The sequence below is a fragment of the Dermacentor variabilis genome, unplaced genomic scaffold, assembly GCF_050947875.1.
Source record: "Dermacentor variabilis isolate Ectoservices unplaced genomic scaffold, ASM5094787v1 scaffold_12, whole genome shotgun sequence".
Lineage (NCBI taxonomy): Eukaryota > Metazoa > Arthropoda > Arachnida > Ixodida > Ixodidae > Dermacentor > Dermacentor variabilis.
In genome coordinates, this window is record NW_027460280.1 from 53,017,458 (window position 1) to 53,035,249 (window position 17,792).

Consider the following 17,792-nt stretch of genomic DNA (forward strand, 5'->3'; position numbering starts at 1 on the left):
CTTGAAATCATAAATCGGGTTGAACGCAACGAGAAGTCGGACGTCCCCGCAGCGTGCAAGATTCCGAGGAGCACTCTCGGCACGATCAGAGCTAAAGCGGCCAGACTTGCGACCCGGTGCTGGTTTCCGCGCTGTCCGTCATGACTGTAAATTCTGATGAATGCGATGAAAACATTGTCGGTGTTGCCGAAGTTTGGAGCGAGCTGTCCGAATTTCCGGGACATTCGAATCAATGGTGGACGAGTTTGTGAGTGCAGATGACGGTGTTGCAACCGTGGGAGAGCCCGAAAACGAAGGCTACATCGCCGACAGTGTACAGAGCACAAATTAAAGTGGGCACAATGAGGAAAGCAACGACGGTCCTTTGCCCACATCTTCCGAAGTTATTGGTGCACTCGCACTACTCCGATGCTTCTGCGTGAATGCGGAAGGTTGTGGCCTCAGCTGCTCCGACTCCTTAGGTAATGTGGAGAAGTACGTACATCGCAGGCAGCGAAATTGCCCAAGCAGAAGAAAATGCAGGACTAATTTATGCAAAACTAAGCTAGTTTCATCAATAAAGTGATTTTATAAATGGTATGTGCTTTTATGACATCCAATTATTTAGCGGGTTTATATTGACTCACTCCCCGCAGGGGCATCTGCGTCAGCAGGCGTTTGGTCTGTTGCGGCACCACGTGCCCGAGCACACGAGGGTTGTTGGACCCTCCCGCGTGTAGCCGTGCGCGGCTTAGCCGCGTCCGGGGAAAAGGGGATCCTGGGGGTTGAGCTGAGGCCGGGTGTTTGGACCTTTAAGGCCCCCGGCGGAGGCAGCACACCTCTTTGGCCTCTGCTTCACGTAGACGGCACCCCCGGACTGACCCACCCGGGGGAAATCGGCAGTCGCCTATTCCTGTCTCTCTCCCCAAACCTTCGTCTTTATCTCTCACCTTTTGACCTTTCCTGTCTTCTTCTCTCTTCCATTTACTTCCTTTCTCCACGGCGGCAAGGGTTAAGCTTGTGTGGCTATCCTACCTTGGGTACACCATATTTGGTTAAGCGACTGCGTACGGCTGGGCGTCGTGCAGGCTTGTACACAAGCTCTGCCGCGTCCCCTCGTTGGGCTCCGTGGTGGGCGGTCGGCGCTGTTGCCGAACATACTAATTTTCTATGGCAGCACAAACCTCTGTCGTCTGTGATCGGCATCTGAAAAGATGCCGCGCCGAAGTACCATTCCATTTCTCTTTTCGGAGCAACGCTCCATCTTTCCCCATGTACTATGTAGTACACAGCGAAAGCAACATGCCAGTAAGAAAACTCTCACCATTCCGTGTAGCCGAATGCCTGAAAGAAAAAATCGGACCGACGTACAAAACCTCCAAAATGTCTAGCGGGGACCTCCTCCTAGAACTGAATGATAAAGACCAAGCAGAGAAGCTCACTGACCTTACCATTATTGGCGACGCCGCAGTGACAATTTCACCACATAGAACACTGAACACAAGTCGGGGAGTGATATCTGAAGAAGACTTTATTGGATTGAGCGATGAGGAACTCCTTGAGGGTTTCCAAGAACAAAATGTGACAAAAGTACAAAGAATAGTAATCCGCAGAAACAACCAAGAAATCCCCACCAAACATGTTATACTCACCTTTGGAACAAGCGAAATACCTACTTCACTCGATGCGGGTTATGTTAAAGTCAATGTGAGACGATATATCCCAAACCCCAGACGATGTTTTAAGTGCCAAAGGTTCGGACATGCTTCACATGCGTGCCGAGGCCAAGCAACCTGTGCTAAATGCAGCTCCAGTGATCACCAATCAGACAACTGCACCTCTTCGCCACATTGTGTTAACTGTAAAGGAGATCATCCAGCTTACTCGCGGTCTTGCCCTTGCTGGAAAAAAGAAAAAGAAGTGATTGCTCTAACTTTTAAGGAAAAAATCTAGTTTTATGAAGCCAGAAAGCGGCTATCGTACCTTCCGCGAAGAAGTTATGCCGATGTACGGAGTACGGAGTTATATCCTCCGTACTGTCCATAGCTTGTTTGATATTCTACATTTATCAAACGACTTCACAACATGCAAATGGTCTGGTGTCCCATGACTAAACTAACCACTTCATTAGTTTGTCCTGCAACGCATGAAATTCTCTGGAGTGCGAAGAACGCTCGGTGCGACTTGTTGCTGCTAGCCTAACATGTGAAATAACTTAATACTTGAATGTGCTTTTGTAATCAGTCATCATTATGCTATGCAAGAACTAATTTTGTCGGCTTCCCTGGTCTCAATGATGCTGGCTAGGCTGGCTCAGATAGTAGGCTGTTGCGAACGCAGTTTTGGTTTCGTATCAGATGGCACCTACCAAGCAATTTTTGCGCATATTTTCTTATGAAAAGCGTGAAAATTGGGTGAATATTGTAATAATTTATTAGTGAGCAACCGGTTTAACTTTCAAATATTCCTAGGGCAGGCCCAGAGTAAGCATTTATGATGGGGGATGATGTGTGTTTGATGCATTCGCTGTACCCTAAAGGCCGCCAACGCGGACACTACTGCAATAGGAGTCACCACTGTGGTCGCCATTGGGGTCGGGTGCATGCATGATGATTAGCCAAGTTTGAATTATCTGGTGAAGGCTCATTTTAGCATTGAAATAACAAAAGTTTGGTCCCCAAAAAATATATGGATGCCAGCCTGTGCCGTCAGTCATGATAGAATTAACGTAAGTCTACTGTATGAGCATCTGGAGAGACTATGCTATTTAGTAGAGGTGTAAAGTACACATGACCTAAACGTAAGCTCTTCTTTCTGCAGATGGCCCGAAGTGCAGTCGTGAAGAAAATGTGGTCTATTGTTCGTGAGAGGAACCTCTTTGTAAGTTTTTCTCTTCTGCTTTGCCAATTTCAGGGGTGATGCAGCTGTGCCAATTGTACCAAAGTGCTACATTTGCGACTTGCTGCACCAAAATCGTAAAAATGCCTCAAATTGCACCCAAGCTGCTCCAAAGCACTGGGTGTCACCACCAAGGGTTCATGTTTAGGTCAGTTTTAGAGGAAAATGACAGCTAGGTAAGATATCCAAGTGTTTGTCATTGTCCTTGGGTATCTGAAGTTGCCACAGCAGTCTAGTCTCGCACTGTTACAGCATGCATACATTCCGGTACGTTCACATGCGATGCTGCGCGATCATATTAGTGCGCCTACAATAGTATGTTTCTGTTTTGTTGAGAACCTATGAGTTGCATATTTTCTCGCTTATCCCATGAGAGGTCAACACGTGTAGAACAGTAGGTGCGTGATCATTCTTGCCAGCATTGCCGGTAGACCAAACGAGCTTTCCTTGCTTGGTCACCCGGTGTTGGGAAACACCATAGTTCTATTAAATGACTTTTCATGTGACAACTTCTAATGCACATTTAAATAATTCAATCTTTTATCTTTGTACATGCGTGCGTTGTTCCGCTTACAGCAGCATGAGTACGCATTGTGAAATTTAATTGTAAACGCTTCGAATGGGCTCTGTGTCGTCTGCGATGAACACCGTAGCAGTGCTCATGTCATGTTTGAGTGTTAAGGACATTCAATTCAAAGTTATTTGAAGCACCTGTGTGGAAAGAATGTTATTGCTTTTGGGAAACACAGACTTTTTTCTTGTTTAGTGGTGAAGCGTGCTGTGGTTTAAACCACGGAAGTAGAGGAACCAAGTGTGTGGAGGTAAAGACAGGGCCGGGCTCTGGGAGTGGAATGAAATGGTGGGATACATCCAGCTGTATTAAGCTCTGTGTTCCCTTTAGTTGTGGTTCTAAGGGACGCTGTAAAGGGGCATCTAAGGGACCGTACAGTGGTTGAAATAAAGCATATTGTTTTCGCTAACGGGAATATCTTTCATGAAAAGGTGCTCTGCAATCTGAGTTTTAGCGCACCACAAGTAAATTACAGGGACAGAGGGACCGTGAAATGATTTTGACAATATTGTACAAACCTACTGAGTGGGTAGGGTAGGTTCTTCTGATCATTAAGTGACATATTTAAGCATTCCACATAAAGATGTAATTTATTATACACTTTTAAAAATGTGCATTGCTACCAGTTGCAATGGCAATGCTCCCCTGAGTTTTCAGCCCCACCGTTGCCATCTATGTAGTGGGCACACGTGACGTCAATTAGGCAAGCTATCCAATTGGTTACCCCGATAGTGCCATCTATATCTTTTCCAACTTTATGGAAAAAATGTTGTCAGTAATACTGTATTTACACAATTGTAAGTTGACTCGAATATAAGTCGACCCCCCCCCCCCCATATCGCGTGACAGGGGGGGGGGAGCATACCCGAGGGCGCATTCGATAATGAATGAAAATTTATTAGTAGCTGACATGGTCACCGGACTACTCGTCTTCACTAGTACCGCCATCGTCATCGCTGCTACGGTCCCACAGCGCGTCGTCGTCCAGCGAAATTTCACATTTGGCAAATGACCACACCACGACATCTTGTGGAACAGCAGCCCACGCCGAATGCACCCAACCACATGTAGCCGTCAGGGAGGCTCTTTTGATAGGTCCAGTTGGCGTAATTTCGCTGTCTTCTGCCGCCAGCCACTCGTTGTACTCACAGCGGAGCAAGTCCTTAAAAGGCGAAGATCCGGGCTTGTTTTATGACCATGTCGCACTTCAGTGGCAAGAACAGATCACGCATTTCAGTGACGTACGACACAAGCTTAGCCTACAGCTCCGGAAATCATCCAGACTTCGGCACGTGGGAAATTCCTCACTTGCCGTCACCGGTAAAAATTTCGCTTCGCTACAGTCGCCACTCTCGCACCACCCATTCAGAAACATCGCACTTGCGGCCCTCAGCCATCCTGAACACTGCTGTGAACGAGTGCCGAATGATTAGTGGGTCTGGAGCACTCATGACAACTGAGGAAGCATAGAAGTAGCACGTAGCTGGCAGTTAAGTGGAACGTGTCAAACTATAAAGCTAAGCCAGGCTAAGCGCAACAGGGAAAGAGAAACCCGAAAGTGCCGCCGTTCTGAGGATGCCGCCGCGAATGGAACAGTGGCACTTCCATCAACTATCGACACCCCCCCATGATTGTTGTGTGCACTGTAAAACTCTAAGAAATGTTGAAGAGAACCCTTTCGAAAAGTGAACAATCATGCGGGATAGCGAAAAGCTACGAGTAGGGCCATAGAGCAAACAAAATTGTAACCATGTTGTAGCTCCCTTTGGTCTCGCTTTTTTGGCGGCGCCATGTTTTGGTTTCGATTGTAAGTCGACCCCCCACTTCAGATTTTCAAATTTAAAAAAAAGTGGTCGACTTACAATCGTGTAAATACGGTAGTTAGAATGTTGCTTAATTGGTTCAACAAGTAACAAAAAGGAGAATGCACAACGACAATTTATCACTACACTCGAGCACTTCCAGCTCAGAGTGAGTGCCATGTGCTTGTGTTCCAACATGCTCTGTGTTTATTGTGAGCTGCGCAGTCATTGTTGGTCTCAAGGTCCCTTTCTGCAAGTACCAGAAATCACTCTGGTTGCGTTTTGAGCTGTGTACCTAGCGATTGGTGACATGTCTAGCTGTGACATGTCCCACTGCAAGGCGACAAGCGGAAGGGGCTGTAGTGAATCAGGCTCTCCATATCTGATCAGCGTCAGGATGTATGCATTTGCAGCCGTCACTTCGTGCTGGAGGATTACTACAATAGAAAGTTTTAGTGTGTCCAATATTCTGGTAAACGCAGGCGGACTAGGTGTTTTGCCAGATGGGCCGAGGCGCAAATGTGATTGGCCTGCAAGGTGCAGCCACCTGTTGGCATAGAGCTCAATCAGACAAGCCCGTAGCTGATATAGCTGTAACCAAGTGTATTCTACTTTGCTGCTGGTGTAGATTTTCGGCAGCAGTGTAATCATGAGCATGTTGTCTTTTTAAATGTTTAAAATGTTTTAGACTTGGTTACAGCAATATTAGCCCTGTGTTAGGCTGGGTAAGTGCTGCACCACCAGGTGGCCGCACCGTGCAGACCGCTCACGGTGGTGCTAAAGCCCCTTCATCATAGCAGTAACAGGATGGAGGGGCTTTAGTTTACGCCTCCGCTCATCTGTCAAAATGCCCAGGTCACCTGTGTTTACTGGAATACTGGACACGCTCAGTGCTGCGTTAGAATTCTCCCAACGCATGCTGCTTGGATAGCTCTTGGTGGGGATCAATGACTGTAGAGCCAACACAGCCCAAACATGCAAAAATCCTTTGAAATCCATTGCGTCACACTGGCATACTGGCGTTATGGTTTTGGCACGAAATTAAAAAAATTAATCTTTGAGCTGCAGTTTCTCATCTAATAATCGACCTATTATTGCAAAATAATGGCAAAAGTTTTCAAAGAATACTTTATCAGTATAAATTATTTATTGTTAAGCTTTAATGTCCCTTTAACTTGTTCTCGAGCTTCTTTGTTAACCTCCAAGTTTCTGCCCCATATGTTAGCACTAGTGGAATGCAATGATTGTACAGTTTTCTCTTCAGTGACAGTGTTAAGCTCCCAGACACGATTTGATAATGCCTGCCATATGCACTCCAATCAATTTCGTTTATTCTGTAAATTTTCTTCCAATCTGGGTCCCCTGTGAGTGATTGACCTAGATCAACAAAATTCTGCACAGTCTCTAGAAGGTGACTGGACATCATGAATTCATTTCCTTGTCAGGGGACATTACCTTTGTTTTCTGCATATTAATCTTCAACTCTACTCTAACAATTTCTCGCTTGAGTACCTTAATCATTGGTTGCAATTCAACCCCAGGGTTGCTGAACAGGAGAATGTCATCAGCAAACCAAAGGTTGCAAGATGTTCACTGTTGATCCTCACTCCTAAGCCTTCCCAGTCTAATAGCTTGAATACTTCTAAGCACGCAGTGAATGGCAATGGAGAGATTGTCTCCTTGCCTGACCCTTTTATTGATAATTTTCTACTTGTGGAGAAACAGGGTCGTGATAGAATCTTTGTAGAATCAGCTAGCCTAAGACAGGGGTAACTAGAGATGGGAGAGGCTTTCGTCCTGCAGTGGACATAAAAAAGAGGCTGCTGCTGCTGATGATGATGAAGGCACTTTTTGAAAAAATTTTGGGGGCAGTTAATCCAAAAAAAGAAAGACGTGTGAAAATTGCTCTATATTTGAAATTTGCAGCTCCATAAAAGTAATTTTTCTACGCATTAATATGCTCCAAATTTAAGATATTCTGTTCCAGAAGCAAAATTTTTCTGCTCCAAAATTGCTCCAAGAGCTGTTTCTCAGCTGTCCCACTCATGCAATTTTTCTTGCTGTTTGTAAATTTTAAAAAAAAGTTTTTTTTTTAATCTTGTATTCTGAAAGCACATTTGTCTTTTAGGACCCATCCAACAAGCAGTTTGCACTCTGTGATCCCCAACTGATGAAAGTCTTCGGTAAGCATTGCTTTTCACATGTTTCTAGGCACTAGTATTACCTTGTGTGCATTTTTTTTTTCTTGCATTTAGGATTCCACTGCAGTCAAACCTATTTATAGGTCTTCTGTAATGCTAAATGTGTTTGCTTGCTAGAAGCAGAGCTAGTTATGATTGGACTTGCTTATTAAAGGATGTACAAAAGAGCCTGCAAGCTATATTATTGTTGTTTGATCCTTTAATATAATGCACATTTACAGACAACTTCAGTAGCGATGATTTGTGAGGTTTGCCAGGCCATTTAAATGCCTGCTGTATGTAGTCTAGTTTGGAGAATATGCAGTGACCTAATGTTACTACCTTAGCTTTGAGCTTGTAAATTGATGCGTAAAGAAAGAATCCTTGAAAATAATGCACATTAAATAATGCACATTTGCAGACTACTTCAGTAGTGATTATTTGCAAGGTTCACCAGGCAAATTTAAATGCCCACTGCATATAGTCAGGTGTGCTCAATATGCAGTGACCTTCTTCTGTTGGCTTCTTGAGCGTTGAGCTTTTCGTAAATTGCTACATAAAGTCCACTACCCTACAATGAAGCGTTGGTTTCAATTAATTTTGGGTTACCATGGACATGGTCAATCTTTCTGTGAATATCTGAAGTGCTGCCATTGCCATTGTGTTGAACCTATACTAGCTCCAAACGCTTGACAGAAAAATAAAAATGGAAAGAACTCAAGGCTAGTCAAAGAGGAGATTGAAAGTGAAAAGTCAGGCAAGAGGTAACCCTGTGCAGTTGACCATATGCACCTAGAGGGTCGGGCCCTCTAGGTGCACTTGGCTAGTACTTTTTGTTCCAGTAACCAAACAAAGTCTTGAAACTGCTCTGTGCACACTCGTGAGGCCTAGAAATGCTGCCTACGCACATACAAGCCCTAGTCACTTGCCAAGCTCTCTACGCACATTTTGCATCATGTGTTTGATAGCCATGGTGCTGCACTGCAGTGCCCTCTTCATTCCGGCTAAATTGGCTTGGCAGCCCTGCCATAATAAGTGGAATGCATTTAACAGGTGTGGAAAAAGTGTTGGTGGATGACGGCTTGAATTGGTTGCTCTTAGCACCCTCCTCTTGTCGTGTGAATGCCGCACATGTTTTCCTTATTTTGCGCACGAGGCATTATGCATTTGTGAGTAAAGGCACCCATACATGAGGTTGCTGTTCACAACTTACTGAATGTATATTGGATATTGTTTGATCACTTTAATTAGATATCTAAAGACCAATGGCCTGAAGTCAAGGAGTGTTCGATTTTGGTTGTGGTCCTAACAACTAAGGTGGTTTATTACTGGACTTTGTTTTGTTAACATAGTCAGCTTTCTTTAATTTGACCTGAAGAGAACGATGAAATTGGTTTAATTATTTGGAGAGTTGAAATAAACAAGCAGCAGAAAAAATGCCGGCACAACTTCCGGTCCATTTGGTAGGACTTGCCTTATTCTAACACGCCCTAAAATCAAAGGCACACACACTTTTTACGGGTTCAAAGCAGAAAACAGATGTAGAAATGATAGTAGAGCCCCAAACAAAGTAAAAATGAACACATTCACTCTGTTGACAAAAAAAAAGAGCATGCCTTCTGTTCTGGCAATAAAGAAATTAAACCAGAAAACTTTATCTTATTTACACTTAGTGTCCATCATCGTCACTCTCAGACAGCAATTACTTGCTGTCTATAACCACAGCATGTCGTCCTCCATACGGTCCATTGCATGTTTGATATTTTACATTTATCAAACAACTCTGCAACAGTTGCAAATGAAATAGCCCACACTTATACCCCTGTCACACGGCAAATCTAATGTCATTTCCAACAAATGACATTTGTTGCGATTATTGTCATTATAACAGCGCGCTGTCATACGGTGAAAACTAATGTCATTTGAAAATGACCACAATGACGATAGTAAAAAAAAGACGCCGCAAACCCACTTTTGTCCAATAATTATTTTCCAATATGCTAAATTCCACTAGAATATGTGATCGTTGCTTTCAAACCGTAGCGTTCGATCACTAATTTGTCGACATTGCCAACGAAGTCGAGTCAAGCCAAGCCAAAGCTAAGGCAAGCAACAGGGCGAAGGGAACGATAGGCGCATCCACTACATCTGCTAAAGTGGTACGAGAAGGGCAGTTGCATGTCATCACCATTGTATGTGCATGCGGGCTCCTAATATCCTCATTCTTGGCGCGTGCCACAGGAACACACGCGCATGCTTTTGCGCCAAGTCAATTGAAGCGACCGCGGCCGCTGCTCCGGTGCGAACCAACACGACTGCTGCAGCAAAAGCTAAAGACTGTTGTCTGGTCACTGGATTGAGAGTAGTTTTCTGTATTTACGCACGTGATTGACTTCAATGTCGTTAAAGCAATAATTAGGTAATAAAATTGATAGAATAATAGTGATTTTTGTTAAAACAAAAAAAGAAGCATGTACTGTTTGCGAAAGACTGGTACACTCGTGGTGTCGAGGATACACATTCGGTTCCAAACGAATGCGAATGAGTTTGGCGAACTCATTCGTTTGTAAATGTCATTTTCGACAAATGTCATTACGTTTTACCATGTGACAGCAAACAAATGGCATTATCAGCGAATGTCATTCGTTGTAAATGACATTAGATTTGCCATGTGACAGGGGTATTAGACGACCACTTCACTAGATCATCCTGCAATGCATGTAGTTCTGTGAAACACCAAAAATGTTATGCGACTTGTTGGCACTAGCTTGCCATGTAAACTTACTGTATTTGCAAGATACTATCATATCCCCGATTGTAATGCGCGGTTGTATTATGGCCCAAATATTTAAAAAAAAAATAACTTGGTACCAATTCTACCGTGCACATCAAGTACCGAAACCTGAGTTGACGTATACAGTGTTTAAGCAGTTTTATGGAACATACAAAGGCACACAGACACACAAGCGTCTGAATCTTAGTGGCTAGTCGTTATCGAAGTCCGACGACACCTCCTTTTCTCTGTGTACTGACCACAGACAGTAATCTTCAGTTCCGTCTAACGCATTATAAATGCCACACATACGGCAAACTGAAAAATAGTGACTGAAAACCAAAGCAGTGTCCACTCATAGTGCAGCTAGTTACCTTGCATGGAGCTTTTTTTCTTTTTTTGGTAAGAATCAGTTTTGTTTTTTATTTTGAGTAGAATTAGTTAGGATTGTAACACGCATGTAAATTTGAAGGAACTTGTTATCCAAAGAAGGTGCATGCCCATGCATGCCCATAGTGTAATCGAACCACCTATGTGAGCGCATGCAAGAAAACTCTATGGTTGTGCACCCATCAGAAAAATCTAATGAGTCAGAAACTTGCAGTACTTTTCGTTCCATCGCCAACGAAATCTGATCAGTTTTTGTGAGCAAAGTCTCAAGAAAGGAAGCTCAGGCATGGCAGCATTGTTTGCATATACCAGCGCCCACTTGTGAACAGATGTAATCACACCCCTGTGAGCAGCAGATGAGCGAGCGTCTGTGCAACGAACGGAAACAGCGTGCAAAATGAAACCGAAACGGACCACTGCGAACAGTCACTGAAACGCCACCATAAAGAAGTGTTGGATTGAAAACCAAGAGACTGCAGAGGGAAAAAAAAGAATCCTTGTATCCACACAGGGTGGCAGCACTTGCTGGACTAAAAAGAGTTGAAAAATTGGCATTTTTTTAAACATACAAACGGTGCTGCAAATGTATGGCGTAAACCATTTCGGTCTTGTTCGCGGCGCTGTATGTTTATGATAATTCATTAAAGCTTCTTTCTGGGTGAGTTGGTGCATACTTGACATAAAAATTGTTACAGCGCAAACACATGCAACCACAAGTATCAAGGATGGGACACAAGTGCTGACTGTCAACTAAATTTTATCTACGGAAGACGGATACCTTATATAAGGGGAAAGGCAGAAGTGAAGGGGGAAGGGAGTGATACAATCGGGGAAAATGACATTGCGCATCGATGAACGAACGTGCCAGCAGTCAACGGAATCGGGCACAGAAAAAACAAGAAAACGAGAAAAAACCTAGAAAAAGGCGAGGGATATTAACATACAATCAAATCAGTAAGCAGTCGCTTCCAAAAAATGAAGCTCTGCAGCAAAAAGCCATACAGAAGGGGTGCTTACGCACTTGCTGCCATATTTGTGTATGTGGAACGCTTCCAAACTGACGCACGCCGTCGCGTCGGCACTCTTGCCGAGAATCTTCGTCTCTCCCAATCGAGCCTCGCATCCTGTGCATTCAATTACGTGCGCGACCAAATGTGCGTACTTGTCCTTTAAGTTACTTAAATTTCGGGCATGTTCCCCCAAGCGTTTATTATTGCAGCAGCCGGTTTGGCCGACATAAGCCTTTCCACACTAATGAACGCTTGGGGGAACATGCCCGAAATTTAAGTAACTTAAAGGATAAGTACGCACATTTAGTCGCGCACGTAATTGAATGCACAGGACGCGAGGCTCGATTGGGAGAGACGAAGATTCTCGGCAAGAGTGCCGACGCGACGGCGTGCGTCAGTTTGGAAGCGTTCCACATACACAAATATGGCAGCAAGTGCGTAAGCACCCCTTCTGTATGGCTTTTTGCTGCAGAGCTTCATTTTTTGGAAGCGACTGCTTACTGATTTGATTGTATGTTAATATCCCTCGCCTTTTTCTAGGTTTTTTCTCGTTTTCTTGTTTTTTCTGCGCCTGATTACGTTGACTGCTGGCACGTTCGTTCATCGATGCGCAATGCCATTTTCCCCGATTGTATCACTCCCTTCCCCCTTCACTTCTGCCTTTCCCCTTATATAAGGTATCCATCTTCCATACATAAAATTTAGTTGACAGTCAGCGCTTGTGTCCCGTCCTTGATACTTGTGGTTGCATGTGTTTGCGCTGTAACAATTTTTTATGTCATGTTTATGATAATGACCCTCGAAGTGTTAGTACCACCAAGACAGATGCTGCTGCTACTGGGGGTCAGGTGCGTGCATGCTGACCAGCCGAGTTCTAATTATCTTGTGAAGGGCAATTTCAGGGTCGAAATAACAAGAGTTTAGACCCATAGTAATCTATGTATGCCGACTGGGACCTTCAATTGTGATCCAAATCATCAGTTCTAAGCTGATAATACAGGTGGTTATCTACTGGACGGGGTCCCATAGCCATACTGGATCTTGTATGTAGACTCAAGTGCTGATGGTTTGTGAAACAGGCATTTTGAAATGTAATGAATGTTACTAATTTTTGCATTTGGATGGAAGATAGTGGCTCAGTTAGCATTGAATAAAAGAGAAATTGGAAGGGGCAGATGAGGGACAAAGATAGCCCAGTTCTTGATTGCTTCACTTTCTGCATTCTTTGCAATCATCAGGCAAAACCAATAATTTCAGTGTCTTGAAAGGAGGTGCCTTGTTTACAGCTCTGCTCTGCAGTGCTGTGCTCTTGGTATTCCATCTCCATAACAGTGCTACCAGTTTTCTACTGCTGGAACCAGCTAAATACAATAGAACCTTCGTATGTTTCATAAAAATTGCAGGAAAAGACAAAGGTATCCATGGAAACATATGTCACGAAGTCACTGAGAGGAGTTAAAAATGGGGCGAGAAATAAGTCAAAGGGCACTCAGTTGTGCCTTCATTAACTAAGTATGTCTCTGCTGGTACATGTTCTAGCTCTTCAATAGCAAGTGTTGCTTTTGTATAGATTGCAAGCCTGTAACCACAGTCACCACTACATCTGGCCACGGCGGCCGTATTTCGATGGGGGGCGAAGTGCGAAAACACCCATGTACTTAGCTTTAGGTGCACGTTAAGGAGCTGTTAAAAAACATGCTTCACTTCACTAAACTTCAGTTCAATTTAGACCACCCCAGCTGGTCTAAATTTCCGGGGGTCTCCCACTATGGCATGCCTCATAATCATATCGTGGTTTTGGCATGTAAAACCCCATAACTTCATTTAGTCACCACCACATGGAGTGACTGTTCGTGTGATCTTTTTTCATTGGCACATGTTGCAGTGCAATTTCTGTTCCATGCTTTAAAGGGGGCCCTGAACCACAACTCAGGCTTGGTGAAAAGAATAGTCCGTGGGTGGCGTACGCTGCTGTGAATATCTCAGCCAAGGTTTGCTGTCGTACAGAGTGCGTGGAGCTCACAAAACAGATTGCGAAGCCACCTTTCTTTCAAATGCTCTGTTTTCAACAGAAGGTCCTGTCCTCACTCTCTTCTAGACCGCACTATTTCGTCATTCCCTTAGACTGCTGCTATTGGCTGATAGCCGACATCAAGCTGTGGTCGGCTACATGGCGTAGGTGCCACCACGAGTCCACTGGCTGAGCACACTGCGGCTCGCTGAGGGCAACCGCGTTTGGCTTATGTTTAGCGTGCCGTAGGCACCAAAGGCGGAAGTCGTGGCATCTACGTTAACATCCAGACGAAATTTGAACTGGGTGCCACGGTGACATTTAGCTGTGGGCACGCCCCACTGTGCCGTAGCCTTCACAGTTCAAGGCATTGAATGAGGAACGGGAGCACAGCAGAACCAGTGTTTGATTGCCAATAACTGTGCTTCTGCTGAATGCATCGAAGTACTTTTTTGTAGCAAAGTATTTCTGAAATAGCATATTTTCACTTCAAATGCCTTTCTCCACTTCAATAAAAAAATGGTTCAGGGTCCCTTTAACAATCCAGGCAATACAAGAGCAGGCTTTTCATGCCTTCAACAATCGACTCAGTGAATGATGCATTCATTATTGTAATTTTAGTTGTATGCCATAGTGTGAAAAATATGTTGCAAGATGTAACTGTTTTGGCAACTTTCAGCAATCTAAAATGAGCTCGCTGGTCTATAAGGTGATTATGCCGATTGCAACCAGCTTGGCAGTATCTAGATGCAGGAAAGATTATGATGACTGACACAGCAGCTCATTCGGAAGATCAGTTTTCTGAAGTAAAAAGCACCAAATTTAACTCTGGCTAAGCCGCATTCTCTTCAATATCTTATGTTTCATTCTTTCTGTGATGACAACTGGGGAACGGCATTAACACTGTAAATCTTCAAGGTGCAATGTTCAATATGAGTATACCTACTCTTATAGCATGCTACTCATGATGTCATTAATTTAATTGCATCTACACACCAAAACAACGAATATTGGTGGGACTTGGTACATAAATTTACAGAACTACAGCAATTTTATTAGCTTCAAACAGTATATACACATTTGGCCAAGTCATGTTGCGACATTGCACTTTGATGTTCATTGGTCTAGAACAATATAGTTTTGTTATTAACTGATGTGGTTTCGGCGGCTAACTTGTCGGTAACAGTGTGTATACTGTTTGTTTTGTTCTTTGTACATTCTTCCCTTCAACCTCTTTTTCCAACATGCTCATTCCTGCATTTGTACATGCACCACAGGTCAGAAGCGTGTGCGCATGTTCGGGATGATGAAGTACTTGAAGAACCACATCAAGGACATCAAGTAAATGGGCCATCGGGGAAGCACGGCCATGTGCCTTGGCGGAGTACATGCTTTTGCTTCCCTCTTCCCCCTGCCTCGTCCCATCTGGCCCATCTTCCATTTTTGTTGTTGTTGTCACTCTCAGTGTGACATTTTGAGTGTTTATCAAGTGCCGGAGCAAAAACAACATGCTCACAAACACTGTGTTCTTGTTGTGGTCTTGAGAGTTGCCACAAAGAATGGGCACATTTTCTTCAAGTACGCCAGTCTGACGTACAGACGTACAGCACGCATCTTCGAAGTCATCATTGCAGTCTTGTTAATATTATTCACCTCCCATAATCACTTCAAGTTATAACATTGTTGCACACACTGGCAGCAGCATTGAAAATTCTTGAACGACGTAATTTTCTTTCATGGGTAATGCATTTTTTTAATTCATTTTACTCCTGCCCTTTCCTCAACATGCAATCATTGCTGCTTGAAAAACAGTAGAGCAGGAACATATTGCACAGCCAGTGTAATGGATTGAAGTTATGGCTGGCTAAATAATGCTCTAATGGTAGTGCTACGTCTGCGTGTTTGTGCTGGGATTTTGTGTGCAAGTGTTCAAAAGTATTTTGCTTTGTTCGAGTGTTTATTATTATAGGTTTCTTTTTCTTTTTTTTCTTTTTTTTTGAGAGAGAGAGAGTTCCAATGTTGGTCATGCAACATAGTTGCTTTGTAAAGAAGTTAAATGTATTGTTTCCCAGAAATTTTTTATGGCCCTTTAGCATCTGGACAAAATGCTGTTACTATCAACTGTTCTCGAAGAACAGAGGTCTATGTACCATTTTTGGAGCATAATAAAATGCGCCTTGCAAATGGCGCTGTTTTTCCCAGTGCTCTTGCTCATTTGTCCTACAAAAGGGACTGACCTTGCAGGTTACAAGTGGAGTTAATTTTGTGTAAAGGATGAGAAGCTGAGGCATACACCTAGAATGCCTATTGCTAGGGACTGACATGAAGCCCAACAGACAAAATGTCTAACTTGCCCACAGAAGTTTTGCAATGTGAAAGCCTTATTTTCTTGCAGCCTGTGCACAGAGCCTGAAATTAAGGCTGGTGGTTTATAGCTTGCACCGATAAGTTCACTGCCTCTATGAACAGCTTTTGCACATGACAGACTTGCTGCCACTTAAAAGACTGCGGACACAAAAGTGTTGTATCTCGCATTCTTTAGCTTAATCACATAGCCATTGACCCTCTAACTACAGTTTTGTGACAGTATTCCTTTAAGGTGACCGTTTCAAAATGCCCAACAGACATAGTGCGGCTTCTTGGTGTAGGTAGTGGTGCAGTAGATAGAGCGAGTTATGAGGAAGGAAGTCTAAGGAGATGTATGCAAAAATGCTAGAATAAAAAACATCTATAGCGTAAGCATATTGGCGCACTAGGAGGGTCCTGCTACCCACAGGCAGCAGGCTGACGCTAGAGCTCACCTGATTAAATCAAGCAGGCTAGGTTACTGTCACCGCCCCATTTCGAAGTGTATGCCAATTATCATCATCATAGGCTGTGTTGACAAGTTGTGCCGGTCAGCCAAGCCGCACAGTGACATGCACTTCGTATAAACCATGCTTTCGCTCTGCACTTCTCCGCATTCCATATGATGCTAAGAACAAAAAACAGTGCAAGAAATTGGACAAGGATAATAGTGTTTTTGTCTCATTGTTGACCCGTTTCTTACGATCTTTTTATGCTAAGCTTCTGTCAGAATGCGCAGCGCCCTTCCTCGTCAGCTTCTCTCCCCTATTATCCCGTCGTCTAAAGCTTTCGACATGGTGATCACAATGCGGCTTCGACCTACTGCAGTGGCCCATGCATTAGTGATAGCACGTGAACTTTGTGCACGTTTCGTGTGGCTGATCGCCCTTCGTCACACGTGTGCTTCCGTATGCACGAAGTTCTTTTATATCGATTTAGTTTTGCCCTGTGGTGGCCGACTCTTCTTCCACCCATGTAGCAATCCGTTGGCACTTGTTTTGTGTTATGTCACGCTGAGCCATCTAACCATGTCGTTGCTGCTCGCCTCATGCTGTTCAAGTTGCGCTTCGTAAGCAATAAGAAAAATGCATTGCAGACTACTTGAATTTGTTAATTTTGTTGCCATTTGTTGATTCAACCAAATTTTGCAATGGGCGCATTAATGGAAGTCAACTAATTCATGATTTATTGCACGTTCGAGAAATTGGGGCGTTCATATCGTGATTCCGAAGTCGGTGGCTATATTGAGGTAAAAAGAAAAAAAGGAAATGTTGTGTTGGCAGTTTTTTGAAGGAGTCCAGCACATATTTTTGAAGTAGAAAATCGATCAACCCGCTACGGTAGCTTAGTGGCTATGGCGTTGGCTGCTGGGCACGAGGTCGCTAGTTCAACCCTGGCCGTAGCAACCGCTTTCTGATGTGGGCGGACTGTAGCAGAATTCCTCTTTTGTGCTTGCCTAAGAAAACTGGGTGCCGTCTAGCGCCGCCGCCGCGAAGCCTGTGCATGGCCTCCGACATGCATGGCGTGCCTGTGCGTGCGAACACTGAGAAACGCGTCATGCGGCAGCCAGGCTCGTGCATCTCTCTGGACATGCTGCGCCATCTAGTGACAATGCCGAGAAGTCTGCGCGTCATCCAAACGTGAAGCATGGCGCGCCAATGCTTGGGAAGGCTGAAGGTTGTTCCCTCGCTTGCTGCACACTCAGTGACCCATACTCAATGACCCGAGCTGGCAAACGGTTCATTGAAGAGCATCACATACCCAGTCCATTCATAGAGCTGCTCGCCAATGATCTGGCATGAAAGGCGTTCATTGAAAAGTGGCATATGCCC

General features: G+C 44.1%; 1 protein-coding gene across 1 annotated transcript in view; it reads left to right on the plus strand.

Annotated features, from left to right (window-relative positions):
* Nucleotides 1–15,815, plus strand: part of LOC142566148 (uncharacterized) — a 42,024-nt gene extending 26,209 nt beyond the window's left edge. Inside the window, exons 7-9 of the mRNA XM_075676972.1 lie at nucleotides 2,800–2,859; nucleotides 7,379–7,433; nucleotides 14,892–15,815. Coding sequence (XP_075533087.1) covers nucleotides 2,800–2,859; nucleotides 7,379–7,433; nucleotides 14,892–14,959 — 183 coding nt within the window. The 3' untranslated portion in view covers nucleotides 14,960–15,815. The remainder of the gene's footprint in view (nucleotides 1–2,799; nucleotides 2,860–7,378; nucleotides 7,434–14,891) is intronic.
* The last annotated feature ends 1,977 nt before the right edge of the window (nucleotides 15,816–17,792 follow it).